The sequence below is a fragment of the Equus asinus genome, chromosome 28 (assembly GCF_041296235.1).
Source record: "Equus asinus isolate D_3611 breed Donkey chromosome 28, EquAss-T2T_v2, whole genome shotgun sequence".
NCBI lineage: Eukaryota > Metazoa > Chordata > Mammalia > Perissodactyla > Equidae > Equus > Equus asinus.
Window position 1 is genome coordinate 41,637,532 of NC_091817.1, and position 13,093 is coordinate 41,650,624.

Here is a 13,093-nt window from a genome sequence, read left to right on the forward strand (position 1 = left end):
AAATTTGGAAGTTCTGTAGCCAAGGAAGAAGAGAAAATGAATATTTGGGACACGCTGGCAGTTTCTGCCACATGAGCTACTACAGACTGAATGTTTGTGTCCCCCTAAAATTCATATGTTGAAACCTAACCCCCAGTGTCATGGTATTAGGAGGTGAGACATTTGGGAGGTGATTAGGTCACGAGGGCAGAGCGTGATGAATGGAATTAGTGCCCTTGTAAAAGAGGCCCCACAGAGCTCCCTCACCCTTTCCACCAGGTGAAGACACCGTGAGAACCAGGAAACATGAACCTGGTTGACAATATGGACCAGGAAGCAGGCCCTCACTAGATTCCGGATCTGCTGGCACCTTGATCTTTGACTTCCCAGCTTCCAGAATGGTGAGAAATAAATTTCTGTTGTTTATCACCCCCCCAGTCTATGGTATTCCGTTACAGCAACCTGAATGGACTGAAACAGCAGGCCGAAAGTGCCCCATCCTACCTGTCACTGCCTTTCGTCCTGCCTTTCCCCCCAGACTGTATCCTGCTTCTTTGAGGATCACACGGCTTTATCCTAATTTGTTCTTGTTGTAACTGAAGTTTTGTCTGCCCAGCATCTTTTCCCATCACACTTGAACTACTCACAGTGCCCCGTCTTCCTTTGGGAAGCACCCATCTCACTCTTGGTGGTGGCGATGGGACTGTTGATCTCAAAACATCCACCATGACCCCCCAACCACAGGGATGGGCATGTAACCTGGGTCTGTCCAATCACAGCTCCTGTCTCCTGGCCGAAGTGCCAGGTGGAGGACTGAGCCTACGTAAAACCAGGACGCTCTGCATCCTTCCAGGGACTTTTCTGCTACAGCTGCCAGAGAAGGCATTTTCATGCCTTCACCCTCCCTACAAGCTAACCCAGTAGCCATGCTGCTTGGCGGCACCTTCCCAGGTTGCACAGAGGGAGGCTGCCTATTGCAAAAAAATAAAAGAGAGAGAGTGAGAGGGAGACTGACAAAGGAAGAGAATCAGAGAGAAGGAGAGAGGAGACAAAGACAGAGCGGCAAGAGTGAAAGCTGATGGCATCCTATGTGCTCTAGCTGATTGGCCCATACATTTCTAAGCTGCAAGCAAACAAAACTTATCTTTGAGTTTTTCCCCCCAGCAACTGGAGTTGGATGCAGGTGACCTTACTTTGCATCTGAGTCCCACCATCACCATATCCAGCCTGTGTAATCAGGAACACATACATAAATCTCAGTTTCTTCTTCCATCAAATGGGAACATATTCATTTGAGGATGAGATGCAGTGATGTTTATAAAGTCCCTGGCAAAAGCATTCTAAAGCCACTTCTCGACTTCTCTTCCCCCTGCCTTATTAATGCCTATCCTTTAACCTGTCCTCAGCTTCATCTCAGGAGAGTCTCGATCCTCAACTTGCCATGACTCCTCATTTTCAGATCATATAAACCATGGCATTCCTACCTTGCTTCCAGAAGGGGCTGCTATCCCGGGTGCAGTTCTGTATCCTGCATTTAAAGGAACCCTAGGTATCACATGGGGAGCTTAGGACCTAATAAGTTATCTTGAGCCACATCTGGCTCCTTTGTCCCCTTATGGAACTCGTAGGCTACCTCCAACTTGACGCTTATTTCAGTTTTTATTTATTTATTTGGCATTCGGAGAACTGTACAGCCTCAGTCCCTTGGGATATAAATTAAAGCAATTTCATTTTCATAGTTTCTCTGTTTGAAATCCCTCATTGTTTATTTAAATAGCAGCTGATGCATATTGCAAGTAAGGAATTATAATTAGGGGAGCAAGAAGGGCTGGTCTCTCAAGGAAGCAGTGAGTTCTTTCACAATAACCATCCTTATTGTTGAAGGCTACTGGAAAAAGGAGCTGGCCCAGGAAACCAGAGTTGTTTAGGAGAAGAACGCTTTGTGGAAGGCTTGGGGGCCCTGGCTAGGGGCCGCAGTGCAGATGGGGCTGCTTCAAGTGGCAGTTGCAGGAGAAGACAATGCAAACCCTGCAAAAGCAGCCACCGAGGATAGGTAGACACTTACTTCATTGCTAACAGCTGCTGCAGAAATAGATTTTGAGTCAGATATCATACTCCCAGCAGAAAGTCCGGAGGTAATGGGACAAGGGAAGCTGCAAAGACAACAGCAACTAGAAATGTATCCTTTCCCCTTCCTTGAAACTGGAACCAAAGCCCTTTCCTCCTGGCTCACATCTGAGAGTCTTCTCACAGCTTTAATCCCCCCACTGGCAGCTGCATGGCTCCTGCCTCCCTCCAGCACGTGTTGGTTGGCAATGTGCATTGATCAAGGCCATGCCATGTCTTTGTGACAAACATGTCCACTCATGATTTCAGATGACTGTGTACAAGGCCACATCTCTCAGTAGTGGGGTCCTCAGTCTCTAACGCCTGCCCATGTTTACCTATCAGAGGTAAAGAATGTGCTTGAGATAGAGCAGGCAGAGTAACTTGCCCCTTGGTCAGCCAAGGAGGGTGCCTTGTGTGAACCATACTTAAAATGGCTTTGAAATGGCTCATCACATAGCTGCTGTCAGAAATCTAACTCAGTAGAGTAGAAAAGAACCTCATTGTTCAAAGGGGGTAAAATTTATACTCAAAGTGAGAAAACTACTAAGTGGTAGGAAGATGGGTAGCTTTTCATTCTTTATTCTTTCTGTTCATTTTTTATATTCAAATTTTCTGTAGCCGTATATACTAGACACAATAGACTTTCTTTTTTATAAATGTCAAAGTGGAATATAAAACAGAGGATGATATCCACAGCCCCTCTTTAGGGTTGGATATTCTGGACTTGACACCTTCATTTGTTCATTTGTTTTTTATGCAATGAATGTATTTTGAGATCCCGTTTGCCAGGCTCTGTGCTAGGTCTGGGGATATGGCAGGTTACCTCTCAAGATGTTGGCCCTTCAAGACTGTATAGTCTGGTGGCAGAAGTAGGCTGTTAACTAAGGTGTCATCAAGGTAATGGTAGCGATGACCTGGGGCCCTATGGAAACCCACTGCAGGAATGGCTAGTCCAGCCTCGGGTGGGCACATCTGGGGTGCTGAGGAGGCTTCCAAGAATGAGGACAGTGGGGACATGAAGGATGAGTAGGACCAGCCAGCTGAAGAGGAGGAGACCCGGAGCTATAGAACTGCTGGCATGTACACTCCAAGGTGACTGATGTCAAGGCCCATTTTAGGGAGAAAGCATGGGCTGTGTCATTAGAGGCCAGCAGGGAAATTTGGTTGGGAGGTAAACATGGGCTGGTAGAAAGGAAGAGGATAAACCTTGCTTCATGAAGTGAGCAAAGGGAGCGTAGTGAATCCACACCTGTAAAAAGAAAATCATAGAAATCAGCAGGGTTTCAGCTGCTCTGATCTTTGTGCTCTGATCTCAGCAGTTATGAGAGCTGGGTTTTAGGGCTGGGGATCACACACCCTGGATCAGCCAAATCTCCAAAGCACCCTTCCCACACCTTTCCTAATAAACATGCCGTCTAAGTAACACCCAGCTTCTCGCTGTGCGGATGAAGTTTCGAGACAAATCCTTGGGGCCCCAGCACCCACTTCCCTCTCAACCTGATCAGCCTCCTCCCCACCCAAAGCAGAAATTCTGGAGCCACCAGTGGGTCCAGGTGCTTACAGTGGAAGCTACTGTCTTTGTGAAAACTGCTCCTGACCTAACACTTCATTTATTTTCATCACTGGCTGCCTTTATAAAGGGAAAAGAGCTTAGCAAGCACCCGGTAGAGTACATCCGACAGTCTCCATGAGCTCCTGTGGCATGCACAGGACCTGTTTCCATTGCCTTCTTTCCCCCTCATGCATTAACTAATCAGTTGATGAATCAGACACTTATTAGCACCTACTGTGTGCCAGGCACTGTCCTCAGTGCCACATGCCCTGCCGGTTTGTATATTTGGATTCTCTGGTTACTTTCTCACGTCGCCACCATTTTGCAGACAGTTTTTGCTTCCACGAGGGAGGGCTTTTATCTGCATCATTTTCTGAGCAACGTCCCTCATCTACCACCAAGCATTTACCCCCGTCCACGTTGCTTTGTGCTTTCAGAAACAATGCTGATGACCTGTCTTTAAAAAGGTTGAAAAGCCAGCACTTAGATTTTTCTGGAAACCTTCAAATTAACCTCATTAGGCCTGCTTTATTTATTTTCTCTCATGACTCGTGCTTTTATGCTTTACACACCCCTAAATTGTGGCGCTATGGGGATCTTCTGTAGCCTGACTCCATAGTCGATACTTGTTTAATAGGAAACACAATGTATGACTTTATAATATATATTTTTTCCATGAATATACTGAATGTTTGCCAATCCCCCACCCTTTTTTTCTTTTTAAATTCAGAAATTTCTAGTTGTGTTTATTCCCCTCGTCAGCATACTTTATCATATCAAAGCCTTTTCAGACACTGTAAAACTACTGAGTTATGTTTGGGTCATGTTTTGCGGTATGCCCTTTAATACTGTAGCTTTAGAAATGCAATTTTCAGCCTCTGCTTATTAGAATATGATAAAGTATTCCTGGTCTATGTCCAGCTCCACTAATCTCCAGACTGCGCTTCATGAATTAAGCATGAAGATTTTAGTCAATGTGCTTTCAAAGACCAATGTTTAGGGAATCATGGATTTTCTACAAGCTGAGGGAGAAATCTATAATAGGAGGAACTGATTTTCAAACATCATATTCTCAAGAAGAAATGACCAGTTCTGGCCCAGAAACAGAAAATATTTCACTATCAGAATATTCTAGAACCAGTTAAAACCACATTGTGCAGTTTGGTTTATTAAAGGGACAGTGTTTTAAAATGTGTAAGACCATCTATCACGTGGGAACATTTCGAATGACTGCTTATTTTGGAAAGCTTGTGTAGATTGGGTTAAAATCGAGAGGGGAATGCAAATTGAATATATAAGGTATTATTAACTTCACTTCCCCCTGTGCATCTTGGTTCATTTTGCTTTGATATAATTCAGCAAATAGCCAAAGCTCTCTCTCCGAGGTGAGATATCTCACTTGGGGGAGAGACTTTGAGGATTCAGGTACACCTTAACCAGGCTGCCGCTTGGATAGATAACATCGGAGACCCCAAGTATCTCATGGTTTGGTGTGTTTCATGGCAGTCAGCAGGCAAGCGTTTTGAAAGGAAGTCTCCTTGCAAAATCTCAGTGCTGGATGAGGAGGGCATCACTCTGCTAAGATGCAAAAGGCGATAATATTCAAGTGACTATGGAGCACCCGGAAAGGGCATTGGAGGTACTTTCATCCAAGTTAGAGCAGCCTGTGGAATCTGAGCTTCCGTGTTTGGTGAGACTGTGTGTGACATTGTCCTAGTCACCTTCAGTGAGCATCTCTTCTGCACCTGGCACTGTGCTAAGTACCTGACATCAATAGCTCACTCAAATCACCATTTCTTAGTAGGTAAACGGAGGCACAAGATACGTGATGTCTTGCTTAGGCAGAGTCAGCATTGAGGCCAAGACTTGTTTGTCTCCCTAAATCTAAACAACCAAAGCACGTTTTGAGGCCACAGAAGCTGGTCCATGTTGATGGTGTCGGGCAAGAATCTGGGCACCGTAGCCGCTCTGGGCCAGACTCCAGTGGTTGCTGATGGAGGCTCTCATCCGCTCCTCCAGTTCCGAGATCAAGACAGAAATGTAAATCATCTCCAATTAGGGGGCTGCTTCTTGAACATTTTCCTTTTGAGGAAGACAGGAAAATTCTCAGCTCGTCTAGCTTTATCTGTGAACCTACGGAATCTCTCAGGGGCTTTAAATTAATCAATCAATCCACAGACATTGAACTGAATCTCTACCTTGGGCTCGAGACTCTGCAAAGTGCTTTAAATGGGAAAGAAACCAAAGGGCCGGCTGCCCTGCCCCCAGCCATAGCCCAAGGCTGCCTTCCATGGCTGGGGAATTGGCCTGTCAGTTCAATCACGCAGCCCCTCTGACTGGTGTTTTTCACTAAGCTGGCCCCGTGGACGGCTCTGGTCATGTGTAGACACAGCCTCAGGAGATGTACATCCATCTCTTTTCGAGTCCTCGCCATTTAATCGTTCTTGACACAGTTTTACGAGAAATACAGCAAAACCCAACCCTGTCAATCACCATTTGCTCCTGAGCCTCAGAGCAGCACCTGAAGAACTAGGTGGGCAAGGTTGCATCCCTGGACACCTTAGGTTTAGGAAGTGGAGCGCGGGCAATGGGGGAGGAGAAATGCTGCCTCAAGCAACCTGGGGATACTGAAGAGAGTCTTTATAAGGCACCCCAGTCTCGGGGTCTTGCAAACATGTTCCAGGACTGGGTGCTCCTTAGAAAAGGACAGATGGCTCTCTAAGTGACAGTGGCTGAACTGTAGCATTTTTAGGACTCAGAGGCTCTGCGGGGGTTCCCTGTAAGTTAGTGTAAATAGGAGAAGTGGGCCAAGTGGGGACTGGATTATAAGGATAGCATCTAGGCTCCAGCTGTTTGTTGCTGACACTGTTTTTACAGAAAAATAGGGACTCAGGATTTTTGCATGAAGTTTCTCCATTTTTAAACATTGGCAGGCAATTCACTTTTTTACCCTCCATGGGCCACGCCTATATGCTTGAGCAATGGAAGCCAGGTGCAGGATGCCAGCTGTGACTTCTCCTTCGAACCCGCCTTCTTGTCTTCTTGAGCTAGGTATGGTCCAGAGAGGTGAAGTCACTCCCTGTGACAGCAGAGCTAGCCAGTGGCAGGACTGAGACCAGAATCTTCCAGATTCATCAGTAAATCCTAGTGGCAGTTGAAACCACCCTAAAATTATAGCAGGCCAATGGGGCAATAAAAGCGTGAGCTCTAAAAAAAAAAAAAGTGTGAACTCTGAACATAGGCCACTGAGAGAGTTCTAGATCTCAACTCCTCTGAACAGCCACCTTGAGAGTGTTCAATTCTCTGGACCAGCGGTCTAGATCAGACTCACAGATCACCATGGGGATGACCGAGGCCTCTGACGAGGCAGCAGGGAGCAGCCTGTGTGCCAGCCCCACGGCCATCTCAGTCCTTGCAGGGGCGTCTGTGGCTTTGGACATCCTTGGGTAGAGGGCAGAACACCTGCCTTCCTTCCACAGCCCCTGCCATCATCCGCCACCACTGGAAGCATTGGCTACACACACACCCTTATTTGGTTTCCACAAAATATCCAGGAAGTGGACATGAATATCCTGATTTTATAGGTAAGGAGCCACTGACATGGGATGTAAGTGACAGCCAGGATCCGGCTGTTCCCTGCACAGCAAGGATAGAGAGGCAAATCCAGGCTGGCCTGCCTCTAGACTCAAACAGATCTCTTTCTTCATCCCTAAGATCCCTTTCTCCTCCAAGCCACCTGCCTCATTTTATTCACCTGGACGGGGGCTGGGCCTCTCTGTGCCTCTGGGCTTTTGCAAAAGTTGAATTACAAACTCTGCGTTCTGTGGACAGTTGGAGGCAGCCCCGGGGGGCACACCAGCTCAGCTCCGCATGTCTCTTCCCAGATGGAAGGTCAAAGGACGAAGGTGGTGCAGGGGAGCCGTCCTACCCTCCTTGACTGGGCAACCGGCATTCCCCAGCAGAGAGGAGAAAACCAGGAAGGAGAATAGAATATATTATTTCCAAGCAATTATCCACACCCCCATCTCCATTTTCCAAATTGTAAGTTCTTTTTATATAAGCACTTTCCGTTAAAGGGGAAGAAATAGCTTTACCCATGGTGTAAAATATATACTTTCTAATGTAAATCAAGAAGCTATTAATACCGTAATAAGAACACGGTAGTGTATTAATTGATGGAAATTGTAGAGCGGAATATTCATAATCAGCGGCAGTCTTTTCTTTGGAAGGAACAAAGGATTAAGTTAGGGAGACGGTAATGGTATTGTTAGCAGGCTATTTCAATGATTTTCTCTGCGGAAGAGTAGAGAAAGGTGAAATTCCGACTGGGGATATTAGGCTATGCAGATCTGTACTCAGGGGTATTGGGCTCTGTTTAAACTGCCGAGCTGTGCTTTGCCTTATGATCCAATTGTTTTATTAGCGAAATCATTGCGTGTTTCATTTTGCTATAGTAATAGCACAGTGTCTGTCTAACAATAAATTATAGAGTCAGGCAAACAATGGTTTTGTATTTGGGATACAATGAAATATCTTATTAAAATGCAGACTTCCTTAGGTTCCTGAAATTAGAATCTTATTTTAAAATGATTCCATTGGGCTTAATACACCGTTTTGAACTAATCACACTAACAGAATCACTCTTTTGTCAGAGCGTAGAGGACCATGGGAGTTACCTGTTTCTTTAGTGTTTTCCCATTCATATTTTATCCTCACATTGTCTTCTGGAGAGATCTTACTGGTTCAACAAGGAAAGGCGTCGTGCTAATAGCATCGTTTTTTTGGCACGCAAAAGATAAATTGAGATCTAAGGCAGCCACATCCTATCCCCCAGGTTTCTCAAGCAGATATTCTGCTCTGATAGTTGTCATTGTAGTAATAGCACTAACAATAATAAATCATAGTTTTTAATGATCACGTCTTGCTGGGCATTACGAAAAGTGGTTTATCTTGTAGGATCCTCATTCAGGCCGCCTGGGAATAGATACTCTCTGTTATCTCCATTTTACAGATGGGAAGATTGAGGCTTAGAGATATTAAGTGATTTCCCCCAAGTGCTATCCCTCCGTCAGTGTTAATACTGGGGCTTGGATCTCTGCTGTCTGGCCCGTAATAGTTTTGACTTGTCAGTGCTGATTCATTTTCATTTTTCCTCTCATCTCCCTGGTGAGAACCCTTCTGTGTTCTTGAATTCAACAAGATGTAATACTCTGCCTCTCCATCCTGCAGCACATTTTCAGAGATCATGAATGGGGTCGAGGCAGAGTGATAAACGCAGTCAGATTTTTCTTTCTTCTTTTTTAGTGGCTATGTATCAGGTCCCCCTCAAGGGCCAGGCTCTGTGTTCCGTCCATCATCTTCTCTCAGCCTCTGCAATACTGAGAGAGGGGCTGTTATTATTTGCATCACACAGATGAGGCATCTCAAGCTCAGAGTTTAAGTCACTGCTCAGGTTACCAGCTGGTGACTGGGGGACCCAGGAGGCCAGCTCAGGCCTGTCTGACCCCAAAGCCTGTCCTCTCACCAGCCTCAACTGTGTCATAGAGATCCCACTCTGAGTGTCAGGAAACAATGTCCTTTGGGTGAACATAGGAAATTGTGTGCATTAAGAAAAAAAGGGGGAAGGCTGGCCCTGTGGCCTAGTGGTTAAGTTTGGCCTACTCTACTTCAGCAGCCCAGGTTCCCAGGTTCAGATCCTGGGCGGGGACCTACACCACTCGTCAGCCATGCTGTGGTGGCGACCCACAAACAAAATAGAAGAAGATTGGCACAGATGTTAGCCAGTCTTCCTCAAGCAAAAAAACAGGAAGATTGGCAACAGATGTTAGCTCAGGGCAAATATTCCTCAGCAAAAAAAAAGTTTATACCTTGAGATGAGGTTGAAAGAGACCAATGACAAAGAGTCTCTCCTTAACCAAACTTTACTCAGGCTCCTCTGCATCCTCTTCCCAACTAGGCCTCAAATTTTGGACTTCCATATCCTTTCTTTGCATGACCCACTTTTAAAATCCCGACAAGCTGTTTTGCAAGAATCCCCCACCATTAATCTCTGATCACCTTGCTCATTCCCTGTGGTCCCTTAGGTAATATCTGATCACCCTTGCCTGCCTTCAGCAAGAATCCCGTAAGTCAGTTAGCAAGAATTACCCTGCTTGCTCAGCAATTTTCCATTGGCCCTCCCCACCCTGCTGCTCAGCTATAAAATACCCACTTTGCCTTGTTATGTTTGGATTTAAGCCTAATCTCTCACCTCCTACGATACGCCAGTGCAGTGGTCCCTATACCAATCTCCATAGCCCTCCTGAATAAAGTCTGCCTTACTTACACTTTAACAAGTGTCATGAATGATTTTTTTTTTTTTAACACCACTTTGTTGCTTAGCTGGTTGGACCCAGTGGGGTTGGGATGGAGACAGCGAGTGAGCACTCTCCATCTAGCTGAATCTCAATGGACAACCTCAAAAATTAGAACCTGCGTTTGGAAGACACTAAGCAGCATTCAGATGCTTTTACATTTGGGTGGGCCCGAGATATCTTCTTCCTGTGTGTTCCAGATGTTATAACTCCTGGGGATGCCCTTCCTTATTTTTGCTATCACATCAATGCCTTCATGGTCTGCCATACTGTCCTCTTATCCCTGACTCCTGGCCTACACGAAAGCTTTACTTGGCAGACGTGCATTTGCAAATATGGCCCCTCGTTTATTCAGCAGATATCCATGGAGCTCCTGAGTGCCAAGATGGTGATGGGATATGGTCCAAGGATGCACAGAAGAAAATTGTCATCTGTCAGATCCCAAAGGCCCATCTGTAACAAAATCTACACCAGTCTGTTTAAAAACAAGAAGAATATAGACAGAGTATTGAGTTCCTCATAATGTACATTGTATCCATTTTTTTAAACTGTCATTTATTTTATAATTATGTCCTTCATCCACCTGTCTTTTTTTTTTTAAGATTAGCGTACTAGCTAACATCTGTTGCCAATCTTTTTTCTCCTCCTCCTCCTCCCCCTCCTCCTCCTCCTCCTCCCCCTCAGCCTCCCCAGTATGTAGTTATATATTCTAGTTGTAGGTCCTTCTGGTTGTGCTATGTGGGACGCTGCCTCAGCATAACTTGATGAGCAGTGCCATGTCCGCGCCCAGCATCCGAAGCGGTGAAACACTGGGCCGCCGAAACCCTGGGCCACTGAAGCAGAGTGCGTGAACTTAACCACTAAGCCACAGGGCCAGCCCCCCACTCTTTCTCTGAAATTAAAAATGTTAAATATCTTTCCTTTGATAAAGATGACAGAAAATAATAGTTACTGTTTACTTCTTTTTTCTTTTTTTAATGTTCTTTCTCTGATTTTGTTTTCTTTTTAAAATCCTTAATTGGCAAAATGAAAAGTTGACAAGTCAAGTCTATGTCGGTCTGCCCATTTTGTTTTCTTTTTGATTTTACTAGACCTAACTCTAACAGTCTGGGATTGTCTGATGGATTCACATCCTCTAAGCTTGCCACTGGACGATACTCGATACTTCATTGTTCCCCGATTATTTTTTAAATGTTAGCCTTGTCTCTCCAGCCTCCTGTTTCCTCTGTCTCCCTGGAGGTGCGCTGCACTCTGGCGTGCTCTAAGTAATCAATACTTGGTGATTTGACTTCTTAGCCCTAAAAAAAAAAATCTCCAGGTGCAAAACACAAAGGCAGAGCCCTTGTCAAGGAAGTCCTCACTTTTCCATGCTCAGCCAAGGAGAGGCAAGGCCACTCCAGACAGCCTATTTTTTTCTCCTTTCCCTTGGCCCTTATGAAAAGGAGAGCCAGTTTTGTGTTACCATTGTGTTAACGGAAGAGTCGAAAATGTGCCTGAAGTTTAAAAATCACCCAGGGCATGGTCCTTTCTAGAGCGACCTCATTAACAACCCAAAATTTTAAATTTCATTATTTAGAGACTCAGCACTATCTAGAATTACAGCTCTGGCTGCTGTGCTTGGAGGCACAGTTCTGTTCTTTGCTACATTCCTGAGTGTTTATGGCTGATGCAAATACCCAACTATCTTTGCTCTTCATCAAAGAGACAGGAAGCAGCCCAGATGAAACAAGGTTGAGGGACTCAGTGGTTAAATTGAACTCGCCTTCTGATGGAGTGGTTGCATGTGTGTGTGTGTTTCTTTTCTTCCAGCGCCCATGTTTGACCCCCTAACTAACATTCAAGTTCAAATGCCTCTGAGTGGGGAAAGAAGCTGAAACATGCACATTTCTAATAGACTCAGCATCTGCACTGGATAGGCAGCTTTCTTTCTTTGTATAGCAACTACACGAATGCCTATTGTCCAAATATATCCTAGTTAGGAGGCTAGTCTGTTAAGAGGGGTATTTACCTCCCCTCCCCCTGTTAAGGACATTGTTCATTTTACACTTAGAATTTATGGTTCTCAAAGTAATCTTTCACAACTAATCATCATGGTCTATTTGAAAGAAGTCAAAATTTACCGCTGGGCTATTATTAAAATGTAACGTCATTAACGTAAAAACAGATCATTCTTTTCAACAAAAGTTAGCTCTGTTTGTGGTCTCCTCTTCTGTTATTCAGTACTTTAAAGAGTTTAGTACATTTAAAATCTTGTGTCATATTTTTTAACCAGCTCTTTTTTGCTCTTCTTTATTTAAAGGATGCCACTTACCCATTTACCATAAACAGATATGCAAATGAGATGGTTACTTGAGTTTTACTCTTTTTGCCTTTTGGAAAACTTGAATGTGAGGCTACTTGTTTTTCACAAGTTGATTACCAAAAGAAAAAGAAAGAAAGAAAGAGAGTAAGGAGGCCTGATGCTCTCTCCTGCTATGTTGGGGAGTTTCTTGTACCCTTCTCATGAGCCCCTCCTGAATAAAAGCAAATCCTGTTGACCTCTCAGCTTAAAAAAAGCAAGAAATATGCCAGATCCTGATGGAGCAAGGTGAAAAGAGGTCTGTGAAAATTAGCGACTCCGAGCTGAATGTAGGAGCAGGTCCAGACAAATGTGAAGCTCGCCTGATTATGAGGAGTGAAAGGGCATTTCCCCGGAATCGCGTGATTTTTTTTTTTTTTAAATAGGGGATGCTATTGTCTCTCAGAAAGCCCCAGGCTTTCTGAAAACAGGCAAAAATCAATAGCCCACTTGTTGAGGATAAGTGAATTAGTCTGTGTTGAATGTAACTGAGTACCTGAACACTTGAGTGAGCAGGGCTTGTTGGGGAGAAAAGACAATTGGAAGGATTGTCTTTAAATGTCCACAGCGTGCACATCGCTGGTTAATTATGTCCAATGATCATTTTTGTGCAGGACTAATGTGAAGACTCTGGTTTTGTCTTTGTCTATCTGTCCGTGACCTGACGAAATGAATAGAGTTCCCCACTTCTCAAAACAGTCCAAATGGTGGCAAATGGGCCGTGGAAGAGCAGGGAGAAAGGAATGGGATAACACAGATGAG

The 13,093-nt window shown here is 44.8% G+C and overlaps 1 protein-coding gene across 8 annotated transcripts in view; it reads left to right on the plus strand.

Annotated features, from left to right (window-relative positions):
• The window catches only part of WWOX (WW domain containing oxidoreductase), a 934,084-nt gene that overhangs the window by 414,189 nt on the left and 506,802 nt on the right, over window positions 1-13,093 (plus strand). Inside the window, exon 9 of one of the 8 annotated variants that reach the window (XM_070500698.1) lies at window positions 259-957. The exons of the other annotated variants lie outside the window; for them this stretch is intronic. Within the exon in view, the coding sequence (XP_070356799.1) occupies window positions 259-273 (15 nt within the window). The 3' untranslated portion in view covers window positions 274-957. Of the gene's footprint in view, window positions 1-258; window positions 958-13,093 lie in introns of those variants that run through there. 8 annotated transcript variants of the gene reach the window in all.